Here is an 18368-nt window from a genome sequence, read left to right as displayed (position 1 = left end):
GACGAGCCGGCTGCACACAGAAGCCCGCCCGCTCGGTGGTTTGAAATCATACTGGAGGCGCTGCGACGGCTGCGTGAGGCAGCTGCCTAGCGCACCGGCGGAGGGGCGACGGCGAGGGGAAGGGCGTCCCCGCGCCGCCCGCGCGCCCCGCGGGGGTGAGCCCCGCCCGAGCACGTGCCCCGCGGGAACCCGCCCGCGGCCCGAGCCCCCGGGGCGGCGCTGCCGCGGCTCCGCGCCCTCCCGGGCCCGGAGGGACGAGGCTCCCGCACGGCCCGGCCTGCGCCCCACCCACCACGAGCGCCCACGGCCCCGCCGCGGCAGAGCGCGTCTCGGTGCGCGGGGTCCCGGGAGGTTTTCTGCGCCCGTCAGCGACTCGCTCACCTCCCGACGGGCCGCAGGAGCAGCCTCCGCGCTCGGCTTCTGCAGACGGCAGGCGCCCGACGGCCGGCGGAGGCCCCGCCGCCGCCCCGCGAAGGTGCTGCGGGCGCCCGACGCTCAGGCCGCGCTCCCGGGGCGGCCCCGCCGGGCGCAGGGCGCGGAGACGCGGGGCGGGGCTCGGCGGCCGCAGGGGGCGGGGCTCGGCGGCCGCAGGGGGCGGGGCGGGGCGCGCTCGGCCGGCGATTGGTCGGGTCTGGCCGCGCCCGCGGCGCACAGCGCAGCGCGTCGCTCCGCGCGCCGGCCGCTCCTGCCGGGTCCCGCGCTGCTCTGCTCCCGGCTCGGGCGGCTCCCGCGCTCGGCCCGGCTCCGCGGCCGAACGGACCGATGGCGCCTCAGCGGAGGGGCGCGCCCAAGGCGCCCGAAGGCGGCGAGGCGGCCGAACGCAGGCGCCCGACCAGGTACCGCGCGGCGCGGGAGGGCGCGAGCTCGGCCGCCACAGGCCGGGGCGGGGGCGGGGCCAGAGGGGCTGCGTGGGGCGTGCTCTGTGGCGGGCGTGTCCCGACGAGGGTCGGGTCGGTTGTGGGCGGGGCCTCCCGCGGATGCGGTTTTTATGTGGGTGTGGCCTGCCCGGGGCGCCGGCGGGTACGAAGGGGCGTGGTTTCCAGGAGGCGGGGGCTCTGGTGGGCGGGACTGCCTCGGGGCGGGGCCTCTAGTGGGGCGGGGCCTGCAGAACCCCGCCCCGCCGGCACCCTCAGCCCGGGTAGCCAGTCGCCAGTGCGGCCCAGAGCCCCTGGCTGCCTCGGGCTGGGGTCCTGGGCGGAAGGGAGGCCCCCCCTCGAAACCTGCCCTGACGCTCCTACCCGTGTGTGCAGATGGCGCCACGCCCGGCCCGCCAAGGCGCCGGGGCCCCATCGCCCGGTCCCTGTCTGCTTTCCTTGGGGCTGCGCACTTGAGGGCTCCCTGTTGGGTGGCCCGATGAATGAATGAGTGACCATCTTATCACATGGCCTTCGAGGGGACTTCAGCACGGGCAGTGTGAGCTACACAGGGCCTCCGGATTGTACAGAGTGTCTTGCTTGCAGGCCATTTCTGTTGTGCTTATTTCTCTTTCTGGCTGACTTGCAGTTTTAGTTCAGCGAGTCAGACTCAGACCTAACTTAGTTTAGGCTGTGTGCATGTGTGTGTGTGCGTGTGTGCATGCATGTGCGTCCACGCCAGGGACACACGCGTGGGGTGGGGACGGGGTCGTTGCCAGATGCAGGCAGCGTGAACAGCATCACAGACTCTGGCAGGGCTCCCCAAACAGGTTGCTCAAGGGCAGCTCTTCCTGTTGCTGCCTGTGAGGGGCACAGTGAGCCCTGCGTGATCCTGGGCAGTGCATGGACGGCATCCTCCTGGCTGGGCAGGTGCCTCTGGATTGATTGACAGTAGCTTTGACAGTGGTTAGTGCAGGGGCGGGTCAAGGCTGTAACCACTGTGGATGGGGCCTCTGGTCCTCATGGTCTGCCTTGTCAGCACACACTGGTGCATGTGGGTGACCATGGTCGTGTTTACTGTCCTCAGCGTGAAGAGTGCGCAGGCACCACGGGAGATGTGGAGGAAGTGGCTGAGAGCTACCATCCTGGGGGCCTGTGCCACACTCGCTGCACTCCTGCTCTGGGACAGTCTGGGGGGCGATGATGGTGTCACTGAGATCCTGGCTTACCGCAGTGAGATCCTGCCCCGCTGGTTCATCGAGGTGCCCTGCTCCAAGGACTATAACAGGCAACAAAGGTTCAAAGGTAGGCAGTGCTGCAGCGATCCAGGGACAAGCAGCAAGTTAACATGAAGTGCAGCGCGCTTAAAATGCATGTCTTTTGCTACAGTGAATCGGTGGGGATCGGGGTGAAAGGAGTGAGGGGTGACAGATGTCCTTTCCCCAACCCCAGGTTTGTTAGCCCACACCTGGGCTGGGCAGTGCAGGCATTTAAGGCCCTGCACACAGCAGGCCCGTTGGTCACCTTGGAGGACCTTGAAGGCCGTGGCCAGTGTTTCACTGAGGTGCCCCTCACTGTGGGCGCTGTCTGAAGGAGACGGTTTGCCTAGAGGGATGTAACAGAATTGGAAAGAAATGGATGAGAAAGTTGAAACCAGAAAAGGCATTGGCTGTGAGAGTGTCTTACAGCGTTGTCACTGCAGAAAATGTTGCAGCAGGGAGCGGCCACTATCAGAGGCCCTTCTCCCACCTGGGCACGTGTCCCATCCTGGAGCCCTTTGCTCTGAGAGGGCAGGGGAAGGGCGTGGTCAGCGATCTGGTTAAGACCTGCGGGGTTCAGCACCCTGGAGAGAGCGCGGGCCCCCCGGTGGGGTGACGGTCTAGGCCACGTGAGACCCCGCGCCCTCCGGCCTTTTTCTGGCCACTGCACCTTCCCGCACGTTCCCCCTGCTCCGCGGATGCGGTCTCAGTTTGAAAAACCTAGCCTGAGCGACCGGGTTTTACAGGCAGAATTCAGTTTATTTTTAATTCGGAGCAATGCCTTGAACTTGAACCAAGAAGAGGCTGCCAAATCCTTCCACCAGGGCGCGCTGTTGAGACGCGCGCGAGGGGCTCTCCCTGCGGGGCGTGCGGGGCAGGGGCCGGGCTTCAGCCCGCTGCAGATCAGGCAGGAGCGGGCTCTGTGGCCCGCCCTCCACCTTAGGTGGCTCTTCCCTCCAAAGCCCGTGCCCAAGAAAATATATTTCAGTGGTTGGAACTGAAGAAAAGTTCCTTCCTGCCCATTTAGTAACTCATCAATATTGAAAACAGTTGGAATGGGGGACAGGGGAGTTAGTGTTTAATGGGTATAGGGTATTGTCAGGAACCAGCCTGAAAGACGAACAAACCTGAGTTCGAGCGGTGGGAATGAAAGAGACAAACACAGTTACGGGATCCGGAGGGCTGCCCTCCAATGAGGTGCAAAGCCAAATGGTTCAATGCCTTTATTATAGAGTGAGTAACAAACAGTTAGTAATGAGGTGAGGGTGATACAGAATAGCTCCTTCAAGGCTGCATGAACACACTCTCAGAGTAAACACCCTGCCTCCTGCGTGAGCCCAGACCTTGGTAATTATCTTTATCTCGGCTCCTAACAGGAACTTGTGGGGAGGGTCGAGTCCATGGCTCCAGGCCCTCAGGCTACGTGGACCATGTCCAGACACACAGCGGGCTCTCAACATCAAGGGTCATTGTGGGGAGGGTCCCTCAGGTGGTGTTGACCATGTCCAGACATGTCACCGGCTCCCAACAGGGTATCAGTTTGGGAAGATGACAGAGTTCTGAAGATGGTTGGGGTGATGGCTGCAGAACGTGAAAGCGCGCCCCAGGTAAAAGTGGTTAAAGCAGTAAGTTCCGTGTTATGTATATTTTACCAGAATAAAAAAATAGCTGGAGTGTATTTTAAAGCCTCTGGACCTGCCCTTCCTTATCGCCTCAGGCGAGAGAAGCGAGGAGAGGCTCTTCATGCTGGGGGGGCCTGCATCCCACAAAATCCCATGGTCCCTTGACCACCCGGGCGTGGCTCAGCAATTGAGCATCGACCTAGGATCCAGAAGATCGGCATTTGATTCCGGGTCAGGGCACATGCCCGGGTTGCAGGCTCAATCCTCAGTCGGGGGTGTGCAGGAGGCAGTCGATTAATGACTCTCCCTCATCACTGATGTTTCTGTCTCTCTCCCTCCCTCTTCCTTCCTCTCTCTGAAATCAATAAAGATATAGTTTAAAACAAGAAATCCCATTCAACCTGGGGAGGGCCACCCACAGGCTTTGTTGTTATTTATCATTGTTGGGTTGACCTCTCACTCTGGCTCCTCTGTCTCCAGGCTGCTCCCCTATCAAGTGTGGCCGGGGCATCACCGACGCTGTCATCACCAGGAATGAAGCCCAGTGGATGCGCAGGTACAACAGATCTGCGGGCTTCTGCCCCGAACAAGCAGGAATGTGGGGCTGGGGGTGAGAAGCAGAAAATTACTACTAAAAAGATGACTTAGAGAATTAATTTAGAATTTCATGAGAATTTCCTGTGTGCTCCCAAGACAAGGGTAGGCTTGTCTAATTTCCAGGAAGAAAGGTTGTTTGCCCTCTGTGAGGCAGTTGCTGACGGAACCTTCTGGAACCAGGCTCCCTCCAGCGGTTCTGACCAGTTCCGGTGGTCAGATGTGGGTGCTGCTCCATCAGCTCCTGGGGGCCCCAGCAGGCACCTGTGTAGAGGCAGGTGTTCGCCCCCAGCAGGTGATTGCTAGGTACTGGTTTCGTCTCCTCCAGAACTGGGTGGGGATTCACCCTTCAGTCACTAGCAGTGACTCAAACAGGACAGGAAATCTTACTTGGAAGTTGTTGGATTTTGTCTGGCTGAAGTTTTAAAAACAGGATCTTAAAGCTGAGATTTTCCAATGAGCTCTTCAGACACAAAATGTCTTTGGAAGCAAGTACCAAGTGGAGCAGAGTCTAGCCCTTGAGCTGTGGTTGATGTCTACCACATGCCTGGCTGAGAGTCCCAATGGGAGATGCTCCCCATTCCCAGACAAGACTGTGGGGCTCCTGGCCTGGGGCACTGGTCTTAAGGGTTGACCCTCCCCCAGGCAGTTTCCTGGGTGTCTGCAAAGCGTCTGCCCAGTGCTGGAAGCTCCTGCCTCTTTGGTGATCAGATGGTCCTGTCAGGTCCAGCACAAACCACCACGGGGCCCAACTTCCTGAACTGGTGATTCCAGAGGCCGCCCCCCCAGCCTGTGGTGACCAGGACAGGGACCCATTGGGAGTACTTCAGCCCTTAAGCAAGGCAAATGGTCATGCTGCCCACTTCTCCCTGAACTGTGTCCTGTGTTTTCAACAAGATGATAAAATACTGCCACTCACTCACTTAGCTTTGGAAGTTGAGTCCTGTGGTCTAAATATGTGCTTACATCATAGACATTAAACAATCTGTTAACACTGCATTAATCGTGGGATTGATATTTGCCTATATATATTTTAGATAAGACTATTAATAAGTGTGGCTTAAAATTATCTGTCCTACAGGATCGCAGAGAAGGGGCTCTCCCGGGGAGGATCCTATGGAGGGGTGAGTTGTATGTGATTCCTGCTTCAGCTTTCTCTTTACTTCTTTAACTTCCCCTCCCTCCAAGGGCAATGGAGGTGGCAATGGACATGCAGGGCCCTTGGGTGCCCCTGCACCCGTGAGGAATGGAGGGGCTTCGGGAAGTGGTGACCAAGGTGGCAATGGGGCTCCTCGCGCTCCCAGCCGGAGGTCCCAGACCCGGTGTGGGCACTGTCGTCCTCTGCGGCAGACTGCAGGGGCCAGCGGTCCACCCAGAGCCTGCAAATGGGGCCTTATTTGGGAGAAGGGTTTTTGTAGGCGTCATTAAGGGCCTGGAGATGAGAGCTTCCGGGGTCATCCGGGGGAGTCCCGGTGCCAAGGGCCCGTGTAAGGGGAAGGCAGGGGGAGACGCGAGACCGAACAGAAGCCTTGTGAGGACAGAGGCAGCGATGCAGCGAGGCGGCCATACCCGGGGCCCCCAGGGCCGCCGGGAGCTGCAGCCTGGAGCCTCCGGAGGGTCGCGGCCCGCGACACCTTGAGCGCAGACTCCTGCCTCCGGAGCGCGGGGATAAGTTCCTGTTGTTCCAGGGCCCTGGCCTGGGGGCCTGGGAACAGCGGCCGCAGGGAGCCGAGTCCCGGAGACGCAGCTCGTCCGCTCCGGGCGGCCTGGGGGGGTCGCGGCCCGCCAGCGTCTGCGTTAGCGCGAGACCTCCTGGCCTTGAGATCTCGTTTTCTTGAGATCTCGTTAGCTCGAGATCTCGTTTCTTGAGATCTCGTTGGTTGAGTTCCCGTGTGGTTTCCTGGCCGAGGGCCTCCGCCCAGCGCGCAGCTGCCCGGAGGTCGGAGGTCGCGCGGCGACCCTGGCGCTGCTGCTCGTAGGAAGGTTCGCTCGCGGCGTGGCCAGGCCTTCCTGTCGCATCTGCGACTCCCTGCCGGCTTTTACTCTGCAGCCTTGGGCTCGGGAGGTGAAGTGGCCCCTTTGGTTCGGTTCGGTTCAGTCAGGGAGGTTTCTGACACCTGTCGTGGGGACCCGTCTCCGCGCAGCCCGCGGGGAGGTTGTCCCGCAGCAAGTCACCCAGTTGGCGCCCTTAAGGGCAGCTGGCGTTTCTGAAGCCCGGGCTCGGCCCACTGGGCGGTCGCCTCCTCGGGGGAGGCAGACCTCGCGTGGGAGGTAGACTTCGGGGGGGGGGGAGCAGACCTTCCGTGGGGCGCAGACTTTGCCGGGGGGGGGGGGGCAGACCTCCCGTTGGGGGCAGACCTGCCCTGTGCGGCGCTCCTGGGCCGTGCAGAGGACCCGCTGCGGCGGGTGGTGCTGGGCGCCCAGGCCGTTCCTTAGTCACGACCCCGCAATCCAGGCCTGGCGTTGGCCCGAGAGAGTGACAGAGCCAGTACCACGGACACGCCCGCCTGCAGGTGAACGAGACAGACCAGGGGAGGGACAGCCGGTGCGCGGAGCCCGGGGGCGCAGGGTGGCTGTGCGCAGGGCAGGAGCCCACCAGAGTGCACCCTTAGGGCTCCGTCCACCGAAACGGGAGAACATCAGTCGATCTGTTAGGGCAGGAAGCACGTCAGGCTTGGAGGTGGGGTGGGTGGAGAGACAGGAGGGAGGGATTACCTAGGGGTGCAAAGAAATTAGGGTGACGGATGTGCTTGTTGTCTTGGTAGTAATGGTGGTTTCGTGGGTGTATAGCACCGTCAAAGCTGACCAGACTGTGCACTTTAAACAAGCAGATTGCTGTATGTTGGTTTCACATCAAAGCTGGGGGCAGGCGGGAGGAAGGGACTCATAATTCAGTGCATCACAGCGGCATGTGGGGGGTGGGCTGCTTTCAGAACTGGACCAGAGTTTGCTCTTTAGGCTGCAGAGAACAGGACCTGTGTGGTGCACACACCCTGGGCCTCACTTTCTTCAAACCCGGCCATGTCTCCCTGCCCCAGGGTGTGCTAGGCCAGGTCTTGGTCACTTGTGTTTCCTGTCAGCTGGTAACACTCCCGTCGCCACTGCTGCGCAGCCCTCACGCTCTGCTCTGCCACCGTCTTTTGCAGGCGTCCATCCTGGACTTTCACTCGGGCACCTTGTCTCTTGGGAGTAACTTTGTGAACCTGTACAGGTGAGAGTCCAAGGGGCAGTGATCCTAACGCCCGACATGAACTTGCGGCTCTGAGCACTTCTTAGCAGGGGACACCAAGAGGGGTTTGCATCAGAGCGGCTTCAAGTCTTGGGTAAACTGTGACATTTGCCACAGGGACGAGGGTCAGGCAAGACCAGAAGGTGTGGCCCTTCTCAGAGGGCAGCATCCGTGTTCTCCACACTTCAGGGAACAGTCTAGTGCTACATTGGGGCTTCTCAGGAAGCTGGGGCCTGCTCCAGGCTGAGGAACGGGGCTGAGGGAGAGTGGGAGAGGTGAGGCAGGCCAGCTCCCTGTGAGGCGTGTGAGCCATAGGGTCTGAGTGACTCTGATTATTCCTGGTGGCCAGGAGAAGCCTAGACTCTCCCAGCCTTGGAACCAGCACCCTCAGTCTGCTAGGCCGCCCTGACCTCCCACCCTCCCTCCCCTTTACCAGGCAGGTATCATTATAGAAACAGGTCAGCTCCAACCTGCAGGACCAGCTGGTGTTCAGGGACTGTGGGTTACCTGGAGTAAAGACTGAATTTAAAGGGAAAGTTAGTAAAATGTTTGATTTGTAATATTTCTTATTTTTTCAGCTACTTTGGGGATAAAATTAAAAACGTCTTCTCAGAAGAGGACTTCCAGTTATATGGGTAAGGAGGAGCCGGGAGATCAGGTGTGGGTTGGAAGGGCCCAGGCTGGGAGTGGTGAGGGCAGAGCAGCCGCTGCCTCCCTGGTCCTCTTGCAGGCAGGGCTGGCATCCAGCCGAGTATCCTGGCCCAGCTACGGACCTTGAGCTGAAATACTTGGGCATCGGTTAGTAAGTGAGTCCAGCTAGACTGTGGCACTCACCAACGACCCAGTTAGGATCCAGGCCAAGAAGCAGCGGCCCTTGTGAGGAAGGTCACACAGCCATTCTCAGGTGGGCCCATTAGCTCTTGTAACTGTGCCAGGAGCAGCAGCCTGCCCCCCAGTTCCTGCAAAGGCTGTGCTGGTTACACATCACACCACACATGCCCAATGTCAGGTATCAGGCACGCCCTCCTGCCCAGGCAGCTCCCCTACCTGGGGAGGTTCTTTATTAAACTTTTTATTTCGAGGTAATCAAAGCTCACAGTTATAAGAAATAGCACAGGAGATCCTATGGACCCTGCACCCCATTTCCCCTGACACCTGCACAGCTAGAGTCCATCGTTGCCTCCACCATTGTGGTCAGTGCCCTGGTTTTGCCTTATTTTGTTTGAGTGTGTGTGTGTTTAGTTCTGTGCAATTTATATATATATATTCTATTGATTGGGGGGGGGAGAGAGAAACATCAATGATGAGAGAGTCGTCATTAATCGACTGCCTCCTGCACTCCCCCCCACTGGTAATTGAGCCTGCAGCCCGGGCATGTGCCCTGATTGGGAATTGATCGGTGATTTCCTGGATCCTAGGTCGATGCTCAACCACTGAGCCACGCCTGGCCGGGCTAGTTCTGTGCAATTCTATCACCCACATAGGTCGTGTAAGGACCACTGCAGTCCCGGTACTGAATGTTTCTGTCACCACGAGGGCCCCTGTGTTCCCCTTTCACAGCCACAGCCTCCATCTCTAACCACCAGAGGCAGGAGGGTCATTCTTACCAGAGCCTCATTGCCTAGAAACAAGGCCCCTTTATCACCTTCCAGGGAAACAGCTGCAAGGGATGGTTCAAATGGGAATGGCTGATAACTGGTCCCACTCAATTACATGGCTCACTGGTTTCAGCTGCTGGCAGAAGGGTGTCCTGAGTCAGGGATGTCTGACCTGGGGCACGACTTCTAGGGGGAGGCAGGGTCCCACTCCACGGACTGAGTGGCAGTTTCAGGGCCTCATGCACCTTGTGATCCCCTGTGACTAGTTTGCTGCTGGCCTAAGCAGTTTATTTTGCTCACTGTCTTTATCATTAAGTAGAAAGTGAATAGCTTGAAGGTAAATAAAGATTAGAATTAAGCCAGCCAAGTAGATGACATCCTATAAATAGTTTTTACGACTTGACTAATAGACGTTGAGTACACACGTCATACCCTGTTGAAGGCAGAAGCATTTTGAATGTCATTGGTTCAACAGAAGTTGAACAACATCACTGACATTAAGATCAATGTTCACCCTGCCAGTGTGGCTCAGCTTTGTGAGCCTCGGCCAGTGCACCAAAGGGTCTCCGTTCAATTCCCAGTCAAGGGCATGTACCTGGGTTGCAGGTTTGATCCCCAGGTGCGTGTGGGAGGCAACCAATCAGTGTGTCTCTTTCACATCAGTGTTCCTCTCTCTCTCTCTCTCTCTCCTCCCTTCCACTCTAAAAAATCAATGGAAAAAATATCCTCAGGTGAGGATTAACCAAAAAAAAGAAAGGAAGGAAAAAAGATCAATGTTCTATTTACTGAGATGAGCCTGAGGGGGTCACTGGGAGCATCTGTTGCGCCCAGTTAGAGCTGTTGCCTAGGTGGGCACGCCCTTGAGCCAAAGGGCCAGCCAGTAGTTTGGAAATGTTAGGATGACTTATGCACTGGTGTGCTCAAGCCGTATCACTTGGGATGTGGCTTTAGGACCTTTGCACACGGCTGCACGTATGTGTCTTGGAGCCCAGCCCCCTGGATGTGCCCTGGAGGGGCCTGTGTCTCCTAGAGCCCTGCCCCTGACCACCAACCTGCGTAGCCCGGAGTCCAGGCCTGTATACGCTCCTTGGGAACAGGTGGACCATGTGCACAGGGATGTTCAGCTCCTGCCACTACTCCTGTCTGTCCCCAGGACACTGCCCCAGCCGGCCTGGTGCAGTGTCACCCCTGCAGGGGATTGGTCCTCAGGCTCCTGCTCTGCACGTGGTATCCTGTGGCACGTGGGTAGGATGTTCTGTGCATGTCCATCTCCCCACCTTCCCCCAGCCCATGTAGACCTTTGCGGCATGGAGGGACCCACGGAGAATTCTCTGCCTCAAGGCCACACCGCTCCAGGTGATGCGTGTGTCCTCCTGGCAGGGACGTGCGGCGTAAGCTCCAGCTTATGGTTACCCAGGCCTTTGGCATCAGCGCATCCTTACTGCACCTGACCAAGCCCACGTTCTTTTTGCGCATCAACACCACCAAGTCCCACACGGCCTACGACGAGTACTGGCACGCGCACGCGGACAAGGTGAGCCCCCGCACCTGTTCTTTATGATGTGCATTTTACCACAGTTTTTAAAAAGCTGGGGTTGCTCCGCATCCGACTAAGGCGCAGAAATTCTGGCCCTCGCTACCCTGCCCCTGCGCTGACCTGGGAGATGGGGCCGGTGGGCTGGCCGGGGGCATGGACACGGCCAGGGAATCTCCCGCGACAGCGGCCCTGGGTCCCCCACACACCGGGCCTTTGCAGGGACCCATGGCCCGGGCTCGGAGCTCTGCGGGAACCCCAGGCAGGGCCAGACCCTGGGAGCAAGGAGGGCTCCCCTAAAGCTGAGAAGGCGCAAGTGGCTTTGTGCGTGACGCCCACGCGTGAAGGGCAGATGCAGGGCTCTGAGCTCCAGGTGGTGATGCTCCCCCACGTCGCCCACAGGTGACCTATGGCTCCTACGACTACACTGCGCTGCTGCACCTCTCCGACTACCTGGATGATTTCGGTGGGGGGCGATTCATGTTCGTGGATGAGGGAGGCAACAAGATGGTGGAGCCCAGAGCAGGTAGGACAGCATGAGGCCCTGGGGCGGGTGGTCTCCAGGGCACACGCTGCGTTTAGGAGGTGCCTGCTGTGTGCCCAACGTTTGCCTGGATCCGTGCCTGCTGGGCTGAGACACCCAGGAGGCCAGTTGTCAGAGGGTGAGGCAGGCATGTCCTCAGGCTCTGCTGTCACCGCAGAGCGGCTCCCGAGCCTACTCTGCCCTGGTGTGAACCTGGTCCACCCTGCACTGTGCTCCTGCCCCGACCCTCCCCAGAGGGAGCTAATGGACATTAGCAGCTAATGTCCATGGAGATAGTCAGTTCTGGGACCCCTGCTGCCCAGTGAGCTTGTGTTGAGCACACAACTCATCCCCTCCCTTCTGGAGCCTGTGGGGAAAGAAAGCCCAGGCCAGGGGGGCTCCCAGAGGGCCATTTTAAACCCAGTAGGTACTTGAGTAGAACTTTGTATCATGAAAGGCCCCACCGTAAATCACTCTGTTATCATAGACCACTGGGTGTGTCCACACCCCACCCCCAGCCACAAAAAGCTCCTGGTGCCCAGCAGGCCTGGGGTGCCCCTCACCCTGCCTGGAGGAGCCAGCCTCCCAGACCTGCAGGTTCCCTCTGGTATCGTCCTGCCTCCCACATCTGCAACCCCTGGATTACTGTGTGGGTTTCTCCCAGTTGCCTGGTTTGTGGTGTGGGTTTGTTAGGAGCCTGGGTCCCGAGGACCACACATGGCCCAGGTCATGTCTCCTCCTTCCTGCTTGCCCAGGACGGGTGTCCTTCTTCACCTCGGGGTCCGAGAACCTGCACCGGGTGGAGAAGGTGCACTGGGGTACCCGCTACTCCATCGTCATGGCCTTCACCTGCAACCCAGACAACAGCGTCACAGACCCTGCCTTCCCGTAGCTCGGAGCTCGGGCTGCAGGGAGCCCTCCAGCCGGAAGCAGCACCTCCCTCCTGTTTCATCCTTTCCTGTTGAACGAGGTGCCTTACGTATCATCTGGATTTTGATTTTCTAATGTTTCCACCATTTCATCTCTTGAGTAAATTAAGGGAACCAGTTTCTTACATCCCAGGCACCTGTGTGTTTCCTCTGGGAGGCTGTGGACACATTTGCTCCCTCAGGAAGGGCACCCTACGCCCTGGGTGGAGAGTCCCATTTGCGAACAGACATTTGCCTGGGACGATGCCCTGTGGGGCTAGCAGCCTCCACTCGGAAGCGGCATCAGCAATCGTGACACCTGTGGAGAAGGTTCCAGTGAGCAGGGGGCCTTGGGGGCAGATGGGGGTCAAGGACCTGAAACCAGGGGTGGGAGTTCTGCGTGAGGAAGCCGCTTCCACTCACCACCGGGCAAGTGCCCCTGGCTGGTTTCCGTGCTGGGATGGCCACATGAGGGCAGCAAAGTTTATCCCCCCCAACCGAATGTACATGGGGACAAAGGAGGAAGACAGATGCAATAGAAATAGTAGGTGGGCCCAAGCTGGGGTCAGACCCCAAGGCCCCTGGTAGCGGTAGAAGGCCTAAGGGGAAGATGTCATTGCTCACTGGTCCAACCCCGTCTCAGGGCTTTCAGACCAATGCTAGAGTTTCTTTTCTTGCTCTTGAGTTACCTTGCCCACTGCCAGCCCTGAACCCACTTTGTGTGGCCCCCATTTTCCCCCAGGAAGGAGCCCTGCAGCCTCCCAGCAACTCCTCCGTACCCTGTTTACCCTGAGGGCCAGCAGGAGGTGCCTCACAGAGTGCAGGAAGGGTCAGCAGCCAGGTGTCCAGGACAGTGCCAGATCTCTGTCCCCTGCAGATCTAGAGCCCCCCCCCCCGACCTTCCTTGTCTCAGCACCTTTGAGTCCGAGCAGGTCCCAGTGGACCTGAGCCTGTGGCATTCCTGTTCCTAAGAAGGCCTGTGGGGCTCTGGGAGGCCCCAGCCGTGGCTGCCCCTGCACAGGTGCCTCTCCCGTCCTGCAGCGTGAGGTGCCATGGACATGGGAGGCAGGGTGGAGTGAGGATCAGGGCTTGGAATCTTGCTGTGGTCACGAAGCTGGCCTGGTGCTAAGCTTGAGCTCCCTGCCCCTGCTGGCCATCCCAGGGTGGCATGGACCTGGGGGAATTCAGTTAGCTCCTCCCATACCCCTTAAAGAACAGAGCTGGGGGGAGGGGCTCCTTCCTGGAAAATCCCCATGAGCAGGGAGGAGGTGGAAGGAAGAGGCGAGTGGGCACTGTTCAGGGTCCCCTCACAGCCAGGGTGCATTCCTGGACCTTGGCTTCATCCCCTGGAAAAAGTGGGGCACATGTTTGTACCTGCTGCCCCTCCCTGGGTCCCAGCCCCAAGCACAGTCCCTCAGGAAGGCCCACCCCACATAGCCAAAACCCCCTTTACCTGTGGGGGCTGGCAGGGTTCGTGGGGTGAGGACGTGGCAGTGAGGTTTGGATGGAGTGTTGGGAGGCCAAGGGCAGAAATTGAGATGCTCCTTCCCCTCCCCCTCAGGCCCCAGGGAGGGTCCTGGCCCAGGGCAGCAGCTCTGACGGCCAGTGGCAGGGGCGACGCCTTGTTTCCCTCCGTATTTCACGCCAACACATAGTTCTGGGTTGAGACACAGGCTCTGCACTTTCGATCACACTGCGGGTGCCTGAGGCCACAGGGGCAAGGGGCCGCCCTGCCCACTGAGCTGGGGAATTGGCGTCATCCTGCAGGCACCCTGTGGCCTAGGCAGCCCCTAGAGTCCGAGCCCAGGTCCTCGGCTCTGAAAAAGGAACAAGAACTTAGGGAGAGAGACCCTGGGGGTACCTGTGGAGGAACCAGGAAATATGCGTGTGGAGGGGGCGCAGGGAGGAGGAAGAGCCACCGAGGCCATCTCCCCAGGATGAGCACTCACCACCCACCCACCCAGCCTTGGTCTCCCCCGCTCTCCGCGGGAAAGGTGGCCTTCGGGTCACCCCTGGGGAGCTCTCGGGCCTACCCCACCCCAGGAGAACTGGTCTACATGCTCTGCATGGAGCTGGCACTTGACCCGCCTGGAAAAGGCAGTTGTCTAGAGCTCCTGGCGGCTGCCTGGCTTCCTGTGCAGAGCGTCGCTCCTCTGGAATTCCAATGGAAAAAGCTGCCCTGCGCATGGCCCTAGGGCTCCTGGATTCCTGGGGTGGTGGTTTGTGGGTGCATGGGGCTCTGGCTAGACTCTGGCCATTTGTCACCTCCCTCCAGGGGATGGAGGCTCCCACCTCCTACTGGCCGAGCTCCCCTCCTTTCTCCTGCCTGGCAGCCAGGGTGGGCTCCTGAGTGCCTCTCAGGGGAGGAAGGAGCCCAGCATCCTGCCACCCAAGGCAGGCCTTCCAGGTGACCCGGGTCAGAACTGCCTGTCAGCTAGGTGTGCACAGGTGTGAAATCAGGTAAGAGTTCAGGCCTCTGCAAACCAGCTTGGGCCACACTCCTGGGCAGCGCTACATATATGTCCACAGGGACTGTCACTGTCACTCATGGCTGTGCCTTCCCCCACGCCCCCAGGAGCTCCATGTGGTGAGGGTAGTCTCTGAGAGCTGAAAGTTCCCCAGGCAGGTAAACAATGATGTCCACTGGCTGTAGGTGCAACTTCACTTCCCAGAGTGAGTTCCCAGAAAGATCAGAAGGGAAGGGAATGGGAGTGTGTGTTTCTTTGTTGATAAATAACTGACACAAAGGGCAGCAGCCTGGGTGTGCAGCAGGTGACACGATTCCAGCCTTCTGTGCATTGGTGCGTGCTCAGCAGCAAGGTGGGGCTGGACTCTCATGGGCATCTGGACTGGGCTAGGCCACTCTCCTGGGGCCCAGAGTGCCTGAAAAAACCCCACGGGCCGTGGCCCCATCCACCCCCACTGCCCTGCAGTGATCAGCTGCCAAACCCAGGGAGACTGACTGGCGGGTGGGGCAGGAATGTGCCTGCACCTGGTAAACTCATCACCCACCACCAGGCTCCCATCCAGGACGTCTGCCTGCTGCCTCCTGGGAAGGAAACCTGTGCCACACTCACAGGCTCACACTTGTTTGTGTTAAATAAAACTTGGGGTTACATTATACAGTTTTACATTGTTTCCCCCATTTATCAATATCCTTAGATGTACCCCATGACAGTCCTTCCCAGTGACGCCTCTTGCTCTCAGCCCTCCGTGTCTCATAAACTATGACCATGTCATAGTTTAACAGTCCACGGTGACTCTAATTTTTAATGCTGAAATGAGCATCACACATAAATCTCTATTCACATCTGACTTTCCGGTTTAAGGCAAAATTCTGGAAGTGGGAGTGCTGGCCACGGGCTAGACCCCGACCCGTCTCTTGAAACCCAGTGCCAACTCCGTTCTCAAGAGCGTAGGTCCTGTCTTGGCTGCAGCATCTTTTTCTGCAGCAGATTTTAAATGACTTACATAATCGAATGTATTGATCTTTTCCATGAGGGTGGCTATGGCCTCAGAGGGTGTCACTCTGGTCCCTGCTTCTCAGCACCCCTGACTATGGCCCTTACTGCTTTTCTAGGTGAACAGTGCTCAAGCAGGGATGGGCAGAGACTCTCCCTCCAAGACAGGCGGGTGTAGGCGGGATGGGTCCGCATAGCCCTGAGGAAAATGAGCATTGCAACCTGTCATGGAACCTTCTAAAGGTCCCGGGGCAGCCCAGAGCACCCCTGTGGTGGACAGCAGGGTCGGGGGGGAGGGGTGTCCTGGGGCAGTGGTCAGGTGCTTCGTGAGCCATGCTGCCCATGGGCTGAGCCTGGCTTTGGGGTTTTGCTGCTTCATCTGTAGGTCCGGGCGTTGAGTGGGTGACATCTAAATGCTGAGAGAACTCACCCATCACCCTGGCCTCCCTCGGCCTCTGTGTGCTCATCTGTCAGACAGCAGACCCCCTCCCATCCCCACTGCTGACCGGCACTGCCCTGGAGGGTGGGGCCGGACCCAGAAGGTCCTCTCAGCTCCTGCATCCTGTGCTGTGGCTGCTCCTCCCCTGCACCCCTCCCCCTCCTCTCCGTTTCCACACCCCCAGCACTGGCCCCTTTGCCCAAGAAGGAGGGGGGACCTGGTCAGTGCCTTCCCAGGGCCAGGGGGCCAGGGCTAGGGCCGGGGGAGAACTGGCCAAAGGGTTTCAGGTGACCCACAGAACCAAGATGACCCATAGTGACAATGGCCATGGTGACTCCCCACGGGCTGCCCCTCCCCCTAATAGATGCTCCCAGGAGGGAAAGTTCCAGGTTCCTGGGACAGGGCTGGGCTGCAAGGAGGAGTCCTTGGTGACTGCTCTTCGAGGTCACCTTTCCAAGAGGAAGGTGGACTGGGGGCCACTGCTCCCCACCCCCAGCCTGCGGGCAGCACCGCGCTGGCACCGACCTCGGCCAGGCCCGCAGCCCAGCCTGCAGCCGGGTGACCGGGAGGTGGCCGCTGCCACAGAGCTGCCGTGATTAATCCGAGTTTACTGGGAACAGCTGCTCCTTTATTAAATGGGGGACATGCCGAGAGGGAGGACAGGGCCCAGGTGGTCACCACGGGTGGCGGTGCCCGGCCACTCCGGGAGCGGTCTGCCCGAGGGGTCCTGAGAGGCGGCTGCGCATCAGGGGAGAGGTGCAGCCAGGTGCCCGTGGCCACGGACGTGGTCACTGATGGGCGGTGTTCCCCCATAGGAGGAGCCGGGTGCTGACCGCTGCCGCGTGGACAGACGTCTGCAGCCGGCGGACCTCAGGCAGAGCAGAGGACTCTCCGGGGCCGGGCCGCGGGCCTTCGGAACAGCACCAGAGGTTTCCCGGGAAAGAAGGGGGCGGCTCCGCGCCGACGGAGCTGAAGTGGGTGCTGGGAGGGCGCGCAGGGGACTTTCTGGGAGGCACAGAGCGGGGCTGGGAGGGCTCCGGGGCCGCCCAGCAGGACCGCAGCTAGGCCACCGCGCCCCAGCGCCCACCTGGAGGCCGGGCTCAGGCGGAGACCCCCCGGGGGCGCCCCGGTCGGGCGCGGCGCCGCAGGAAGGCGGGGGGCGGCGCCGGCGGAAGTCCCGGTAGTTCTTGGAGAGCAGCGTGTAGAGAAAGGGGTTCACGCAGCTGTTGCCGTAGGTGAGGCAGGTGGTCAGGTAGTTGACGATGCGCGAGCTGCGGGGCGCGAGCGGCGCGGCGCCGCGGTACTGGGCCAGCAGCTGCCAGGTCCAGAAGGGCAGGAAGCAGGCCCAGAAGAGCAGCACGATGCCCAGGATGAGGCCCAGCACCCGGGGGTTGGGCAGCCGCCGCGTGTGCGGGAAGGCGGCGCGCTGCGACCGCCAGTAGGCGCGGGCCAGGCGCACGTAGAGCAGCCCGATGGCCACGCCGGGCCCCACGATGCTGGTGCCGAAGAGCAGCGTCAGGTAGGCGCGGTGGGTGCTCGGGCCCCAGGCCGGCAGGCAGAGGCTCTTGTGGCCCCTGCGGACCAGCCGGATGGCCAGCGTCATGGGCAGCGCCAGCAGCAGCGCCAGCAGCCACGTGCCCAGCGCCAGGACCTTGCGGTAGCCGCGGGAGCGCCGCACGGCGTCCAGCGGCCGCAACACGGCGGCGCAGCGCTCGCGGCTCATGACGGTCAGCGTGAAGATGCTGGCGTGCATGGTCAGCAGGTCCAGGCTGAAGAGCACGCGGCAGCCCACGTCCCCGAAGTGCCACTCCCTGGTGACGTAGGTGCTCACCACGAAGGGGATGCTGAGCAGGTAGAGCAGGTCGGCCAGCGCCAGGTTCACCACGTAGACGCGCATGGGCGCGCAGGCGCGCGGGAGGCGGCGCGTGGCCACGAGCGCGTACACGTTGCCCGCCACGCCCGCCGCGCCCATGGCCAGGAGCACGGCCCCGATGGCCCCGGTGGCCGCCAGGTCCCCCAGGGCGCCGGGCTCCGCGGGGCTGGCCCACGAGCCGTTGAGGGACGCGCGGGGCCCGCCCGTCGCAGCCGGCAGGGGGCACCTGCTCGCGGGCGGGGCGCTCGGGGCCATCTCCGCCCCTCGCGCCGCACTCGGAGGCACCTGCGGGACAAGACACCCGTCAGAAATGCGGTCAGGCGGCGGGGCTCCGCGGGGGGCGGCCTAGGATCCAGGGGTCGCGGTCCATCCCCGGTGGGGGCACAGGCCCGGGTTGCCGCTGGATCCCAGTGGGGGGCGTGCAGCAGGCAGCCGGTCCATGACTCTCATCATCGATGTTTCTCTCTCTCCCTC

The 18368-nt window shown here is 60.6% G+C and overlaps 2 protein-coding genes across 4 annotated transcripts; one reads left to right on the top strand and one right to left on the bottom strand.

Annotated features, from left to right (window-relative positions):
* The first annotated feature begins 717 nt into the window (after positions 1 to 717).
* Positions 718 to 16884, top strand: OGFOD3 (2-oxoglutarate and iron dependent oxygenase domain containing 3). 3 transcript variants are annotated; one of them, XM_087826438.1, is made up of 9 exons: positions 718 to 836; positions 1942 to 2159; positions 4216 to 4291; positions 5411 to 5453; positions 7476 to 7540; positions 8137 to 8193; positions 10537 to 10690; positions 11093 to 11216; positions 11969 to 12267. In XM_087826438.1, exons 1-9 carry the CDS (start codon positions 763 to 765, stop codon positions 12103 to 12105), a joined length of 948 nt encoding a protein of 315 aa, XP_087682564.1. In that variant the 5' UTR covers positions 718 to 762; the 3' UTR covers positions 12106 to 12267. The 3 variants fall into 3 exon arrangements, 2 of the variants coding, with proteins under 2 accessions (XP_087682564.1, XP_016070958.2); XR_015715906.1 differs by lacking the exon at positions 718 to 836 and adding an exon at positions 16837 to 16884 and having other exon boundaries at positions 1650 to 2159; positions 11969 to 12183; XM_016215472.2 differs by lacking the exon at positions 718 to 836 and having other exon boundaries at positions 1650 to 2159.
* Positions 16767 to 18149, bottom strand: UTS2R (urotensin 2 receptor). The gene has a single exon (XM_087825778.1). The coding sequence runs from the start codon at positions 18147 to 18149 to the stop codon at positions 16767 to 16769; it is 1383 nt and encodes a 460-aa protein (XP_087681904.1).
* Between the last annotated feature and the right edge of the window lie 219 nt (positions 18150 to 18368).

Source organism: Miniopterus natalensis, chromosome 17, assembly GCF_054644295.1.
Source record: "Miniopterus natalensis isolate mMinNat1 chromosome 17, mMinNat1.hap1, whole genome shotgun sequence".
NCBI classification, from domain to species: domain Eukaryota; kingdom Metazoa; phylum Chordata; class Mammalia; order Chiroptera; family Miniopteridae; genus Miniopterus; species Miniopterus natalensis.
The sequence above is the reverse complement of the archived record's forward strand: the minus strand, read 5'-3'. Positions and strand labels throughout refer to the sequence as shown.

Excerpts from the sequence above, each read along its gene's own strand:
- OGFOD3 (XM_016215472.2), top strand. The coding sequence starts at position 1,859 with ATGGGGCCTCTGGTCCTCATGGTCTGCCTTGTCAGCACACACTGGTGC. Across the intron at positions 2,160-4,215 it reads CAGGCAACAAAGGTTCAAAG|GCTGCTCCCCTATCAAGTGT; the intron begins GTAGGCAGTGCT and ends CTCTGTCTCCAG. Across the intron at positions 11,217-11,968 it reads GATGGTGGAGCCCAGAGCAG|GACGGGTGTCCTTCTTCACC; the intron begins GTAGGACAGCAT and ends CTGCTTGCCCAG.
- UTS2R (XM_087825778.1), bottom strand. The coding sequence starts at position 18,149 with ATGGCCCCGAGCGCCCCGCCCGCGAGCAGGTGCCCCCTGCCGGCTGCG.